Source organism: Neltuma alba, unplaced genomic scaffold, assembly GCF_004799145.2.
Source record: "Neltuma alba isolate B1F8T4 unplaced genomic scaffold, ASM479914v2 tig00013336_pilon, whole genome shotgun sequence".
NCBI lineage: Eukaryota > Viridiplantae > Streptophyta > Magnoliopsida > Fabales > Fabaceae > Neltuma > Neltuma alba.
Genome location: NW_021637609.1, coordinates 22,313 through 28,312, shown reverse-complemented (window position 1 = coordinate 28,312; position 6,000 = coordinate 22,313). Strand labels below are relative to the sequence as shown.

Genomic DNA, 6,000 nt, shown 5'->3' with positions numbered 1-6,000 from the left:
AACAGTAGAGAGCGGCTAGCCTACCAACTGCATCGGTGCCAACTCACATCCCACGTTCCTTCTTTTTAATTTCTCTTTGCTTTTCCTCAAGCCATGATGCCCCGGATCCTCCCTAAGGCCTCCTCTGCCATGGCCACCTTCCCTTGCTCTAGGGTTTGTTATTCTCTTTTTCTCTCTTACCTGAATTCTTCACTCATCCTTCTCTAATTCTTCTACTCTTGCCTGAAATTCGATTGCATTTCTGGGTCATGCTGATTTCCCTTCAATTTGGGACGCAACTTGCACACAGAATGGCTGTTTTCCTCGATCCTAACACTGGATGCCTTACGTCCATATTTGCCTACCTTTTTTTTTTTTTTTTTTTAACTTTTGTAGCTTCCATTTTCTCCTGTCATTGTTGGCTGTTGTTTTACTTCCGTGCCTGCAATCATGGAAGCATATTTTTATATTCCTCGTTCCTCCTCGAACTCTTTGAGGAATTGGCCTGTGTGTTTTGCTCGGGACTCATGTGATAACCTGTATTTTTCATTTCTTCATTTAATAACATTTCTCCTGCTTCTTATTTTTTCAAAGCCTTTCTGCACCCATGGTGAAATGTGGACATTGAACTTGTAACGGAGGCTAATCGTGTACTAATTAGCGTGCGTGCGTGCGTGTGTCCCCCCCCCCCCCCAATCTCCCTGTCCATAGCTTGCTATGTTGTTATATGGTAATAGCCTGCTGATGCTTTATTCTGCGCTAGGAGATTGTTATTCAGTTCGTTTCACGGTAATTGGATTTGGATATCTCTGTCTTGTAGGTGAGAAGTGGGTTTTGCGTGTGGCCGGATGTGAGGCAACTCTGCTTCAGAAAAAGTCTTCTATATGGTTTTATGCGACTCTTTTCTACACCATTGAAGACATTACGTGGAGCTAGTCGATCACTGAGAGTTAATCAATTCTGCAGCGTAGTGAATATGTCTTCCTCATTGCAAATTGAATTGGTGAGCAATTATTCCTTGTTTAGATTGTCAAAACTTTCTTTGAAATATTCTATCATCGGAGCTATGAGATTTTTGAATCAATTTGCTGACAGAGTCAACGTAACATTTGTGGCCTTATTTCACCATTATTTTCAAATATAATTTTCAGGTGCCGTGCCTCCGGGACAATTACGCATATCTGTTACATGATGTAGATACGGGGACGGTGGGCGTTGTTGATCCTTCTGAAGCTGTGCCTGTTATTGATGCTTTGACCAAGAAAAATCGTAATTTGACATACATACTGAACACTCACCATCATCATGACCACACCGGTGGGAATGTAGAGTTGAAAGCAAGGTACGGAGCGAAGGTATGGTGTTTTTATGTTGTTGCAAAGCTTTATTCATTTTGTAATTCTAATTAGCTTTTAAATGTTTTACTGTCAAGATGAACATCATCTAATAAAAATATCATTGATTTGCGTCTGAAGTCCAATTTCCCATGCAAAGAAAAGCTTTATTCATTTTTTAATTCTAATTAGCTTTTAAATGTTTTACTGTCAAGATGAACATCATCTAATAAAAATATCATTGATTTGCGTCTGAAGTCCAATTTCCCATGCAAAGAACACATTTGAAGTTAGAATTTTGCTTTGCTCTGTTTGTCTTATTGCTGCTTTTGTTTATGGAAGAGTTTTCCTTTCTCACTTTCCCATCCCCAACTTTTTTCTCCCCTCATCCCCTTACCCTCTACGGTGGAGGCTGCTCAAAAATAAATTCCCTTGCTACCTTGTCCAGCTCTACACCACCATGGATTTAGACATTTCTGTCCACATGATAAATGATAATCATAAAAGTACATTGTTGTAAGTTTGCCCGTACCAGTCATTCACATAGTAGAAGCTTTTATGGCTGATTAAGCATTGGAATTGCTGAATTCTCTTGTTAGCGTTAATTTTTTAATATTGTAAGATGTGATTGAGTTTGAGTTTATCTTTTCTGTATTATGCCTATTTAATTCAAACTTAAGATTTGTTGAAACATTGCTATGGGTATTTCTCCCCCCTCTTGATGCATACTCTTCCCTTGTTGCATTTTAGGTGATTGGTGCAGGAGTAGACAAGGAAAGGATTCCTGGTATTGACATTTATTTGAATGATGGAGATATGTGGATGTTTGCAGGCCACGAGGTGCTTATAATGGAGACACCTGGTCATACTCGAGGTCACATTCGTTGCCTATTTGCATTAGCAAGTTTTCTTTAAGGTTGATCTGTTAGTTTTAACTCAATCAGCTCATGCAAATCAGCTTAATTGGTGCTTTTCTGGCTTTTTTAGTTTACGGCTTTTGGAATTGAATGGCATCATCTAGACGTCAAGCATTGTGTTGTCAGTCATGAATTCAATGATATCTAGCGTATTTCTTCCATCAAATGGTGTTGTCTAATTGACCTTGAGTTTACTGATTAACAACTATATAGTTGAGTACAAAGGTTATTCCAAAGCTGTAATAATGATTTTGAGCAATGCAACTATAGCTATTTAAAGCAAAGTTTTTGATGCCACTATCTTACTTCAGTTTGAAACTTCTTAACCCAATGCGGTCATAGCTTTTCTAATGACTCTCAACTTAGTGCTTCAAGTCACGCAAGTTCTTCATAATTAAACAATTTCTTAAATTATTTACTTTCACAGAATCCTGGGTATTAGCTTCCTTTGAATTGGCTGGACTTCACTCCAGTATTTATGGTTTGGGTGGTGTCTTTTAATGAAGGCGTCTGATTTATCGCTTAGCGTAATGTTAGGCTATTTCTTCAGCAGGCCTAAATGTCATTCCCTTTGTATTATCTTGTTTCTTCAATGCCCTGATCTCCATTTTATAAATCTGTCATATTTTTATACTGAATGCAGGTCACATCAGCTTCTATTTTCCTGGATCTGGAGCAATTTTTACTGGGGACACTTTTTTCAGCTTATCATGCGGCAAGCTCTTTGAAGGAACCCCTGAGCAGGTCGATGTGAATTGCATTTGTTTTTCCATCTTTTGATGTTTGAGAAATATATGTTAAGCTATAAGTGATTAAGTGGCTTTATCGTTGAATACATCTTTATTGGGTGTGTTTGTTCTTTTCCCCCTTGGCCAAAAGTCCTTTGTCATGCCTGCTAAGGCCTTAATTACTTGAATCATAGTTATGTAAATGGCAGATAAAGACTTTATTATCCTGTGATTAGAACATTAAGACAATAATTCATAATTTTTTATTACAAAAATGTATAACATATGTTGAAGTAATTGTTTAAGGTTTTATTTAATATGATATCAGAGCTGCTTTCCTGTTATCCTTACATTTGTCGTTCTTAAGTTGTAGATATAGAAACTGAGTCTGTAGTCAGTATAGGAACATATGCAATGAACCCATAAATAATCTGTTTTTATTTTCTGTTCTGTGATTTTCTGGAGGTACTGTGGTGTTGTTTATTTTGGAGTGATTATACTGATTTTTCATATTTTCAATGTTGAACATGTATTTTTGAGCATGTATGACTTGGAAATTTAACATGCTTTGTTAGATATGTTGTTGCTGTCTGAAGTTGTTTGGTCATAAACAGAAGTTTTGGCTTTGTAGTGGTGTCAAAGTCAGGTGCTTGATAAGCTTGTAATGTTGATTTTCATTTTCAATTGTGGAGGATTTTAACTTTCATTATCTATGCCACAGATGCTCTCTTCTCTAAGAAAGATCATGTCATTGCCAGACGATACAAGTATATACTGTGGTCATGAATACACACTGGTTGGTTACTTTAATTATTTTCCCCAGTCTTCCCTGTTTAACTTTTTAGTCTCAAGCATTATGACCTTGAACTTTTGAATTTTCAGAGTAATTCAAAGTTTGCGCTATCTATAGAACCATCAAACAAGGAACTTCATTCCTATGCTGCCCATGTAGCCCATCTTCGAAGTAAGGGCTTGCCCACGGTAATTTTCAAAGCTTTGCTTCTTTAACGTTGAAGAGTCCTTTCCTCACCCCCTTCCTCCCGGTTCCCCCTTCTCTATTTGGAAAATTAATAATAATAATTTGAAATTCTTGGTGTAAGGTTTAATGGTTAAGGAATAATGAACAAGACAAGTGAAATCAATCATTGGTTAACCCACGAACAGGAAGCCCTGAATTGTCCTCCCTTATCTTTGGCCTTTACTTGAAACTTAATTTTGGGGGAGGCTTAATTATGATGAGCTTTACAAGTAAAATCTATCAGTTTTTTTTTTTCCGCCTGCAAAGTTGAGTTGATGAAAAGCTGACCTTGGTATACGTTTAAACAAAAGGGAAAAAAAAAATTAAAAAGGAAAAAGCTAGCCATACATGAAGCTTGATATTCTGCGTTCCCCCGACCTTTTGGAGCTTTAAGAGTGTTTGTTAGACTTTGAAAACGTCACCATCCTTAGTGCAGAATTACAGATACAGTGTAGTTGGTTCAAGTCATGTTCCTGGGTTTAGCAGAGGCCCTATGCATCTGTTGGTTCAAGGTCCTTGTAGGTTTTTCCATTCTTAAGTTAGTAGATGATCAAGAAAGTAAAGAGGGTATGTTAACGAGTTCTTTGTGGATATGTTGCATTGTTTCCGCATATTTGGTTTACTTTTTTTCTTTTTCCCTAATGAAAAATTTAATAAAGAACCGTTTACCAGATCCCAACTACCCTGAAGATGGAAAAGGCCTGCAATCCATTCCTTCGTACGATGAGCACGGAAATTCGGCGGTCTTTAAACATTGCAGTCACAGCAGATGATGCACACGCCTTAGGTGTCATCCGCCAAGCAAAAGATAATTTTTAGGCCTTTTTCAGCTTGAAATTATAAAATTCTGGTTCTATATATACTTAATCTGTATAGATTAGGATGATGAATCCTTCTGCAATAATAGTTTCTTGATGCCATCTCTTTGTAGAAATTTCAGATGCTTAATTTGAGTCCAAATGAGAGTGATGTTACTAAATTATGTTTTGGTCTGTTGGCGTGAGGGGCACCAGTGATTTGCTGGTTGAAGTCCACGAGAATGATCTGTATGTGCTACTATTGTATCATATTTGGTGGCAGAGAATGTTGCCTTTCTAATTTCTATTCGTCACCTGGGGTGGCACGCACAAAAGATAGAGTGGTAAAAAAACTGATTTAAATGTTGAAAAACTACTGTTTATTTTTTTCTTATATAAATGTATTACTGTTTAGCAAGGAATAGGAAGAGTTTAGTGGCGCAAAACGGTGGGCATTCCACAGAGAAGTAGCGGGAGTAGCTAGAGATGTTGCTACGTAGTTGGGAATTTTTCTTCACTCTTCAGAACTCGAGCCCCACTGGCCCGGCGGCTAGTCTATCATCTTTCCTCACTAACCCTTCATTACAGGGCGCAAGCTCCTTTCATCAGGAAGAGGGCCTCTGGCTCCATTAGCTGGTCGATTCGCCTCCCTGCTCCCATCATGACTTGGGTAGGTGCGTGTGGGTTCGCAGAAAACCAACTGTGTGTTGCCAGCTTTCTGTGTGCGTGGAGTGGGAATCGAAATAAAGAGAATTGCAGACATTGGGTTCATCGTTCGTGTGAGTTGTTTCGTGTTCTGAATTTATATTTGAAATGAGTTATAAATAATTTTTTAATCTTGATTTATAAAAATATAAAATAGGTATAAGAAAAAAAATTATCTTAATTTATATAAAACATGTTTATAAATTATTTTAATTGTGACGACAAATGGGCCTGCAATCGCCCATAAGAATTCTTGAATTATTAAAATTAAATGGAAGCCTCGTCAAGCTCCCCTTTTTTTTTTCCCTTGATTTTTAGCCCAACATTGTACCATCTCTCCCTTATCCCTTTGGACCTTCACTTCCGAATTAGGTTTAATTTTAAATAAGGGTTAATATAATTTTTATTTTGATTTCTTAAATTTGTTTTTATTTTAATTTTGATTCTCAAATTTAAAATTATAAGTTCTAATCTTTCTAAAAGTAAATAGTCTAAGTTTTTATTAGATAATAATAACTAATA

The 6,000-nt window shown here is 36.9% G+C and overlaps 1 protein-coding gene across 3 annotated transcripts; it reads left to right on the top strand.

The window, feature by feature from the left end:
• On the top strand, positions 1-5,100 carry LOC114736434 (probable hydroxyacylglutathione hydrolase 2, chloroplastic). Of its 3 annotated transcripts, none has more exons than XM_028924253.1 (8): positions 1-153; positions 800-982; positions 1,131-1,334; positions 2,064-2,187; positions 2,874-2,974; positions 3,680-3,754; positions 3,841-3,922; positions 4,649-5,100. In XM_028924253.1, the coding sequence occupies exons 1-8, from the start codon at positions 94-96 to the stop codon at positions 4,747-4,749; spliced, it is 930 nt and encodes a 309-aa protein (XP_028780086.1). In that variant the 5' UTR covers positions 1-93; the 3' UTR covers positions 4,750-5,100. The 3 variants fall into 3 exon arrangements, with proteins under 3 accessions (XP_028780086.1, XP_028780085.1, XP_028780087.1); XM_028924252.1 differs by having other exon boundaries at positions 3,841-3,939; XM_028924254.1 differs by lacking the exon at positions 4,649-5,100 and having other exon boundaries at positions 3,680-3,758; positions 3,841-3,939.
• The last annotated feature ends 900 nt before the right edge of the window (positions 5,101-6,000 follow it).

What these genes read in the sequence shown, in the direction of transcription:
- LOC114736434 (XM_028924252.1), top strand. Translation starts at nt 94, where the DNA reads ATGATGCCCCGGATCCTCCCTAAGGCCTCCTCTGCCATGGCCACCTTC. An exon ending in CCACCTTCCCTTGCTCTAGG is followed by an intron (nt 154 to 799) that starts GTTTGTTATTCT and finishes TCTGTCTTGTAG; the next exon opens with GTGAGAAGTGGGTTTTGCGT. An exon ending in CCTCATTGCAAATTGAATTG is followed by an intron (nt 983 to 1,130) that starts GTGAGCAATTAT and finishes TATAATTTTCAG; the next exon opens with GTGCCGTGCCTCCGGGACAA.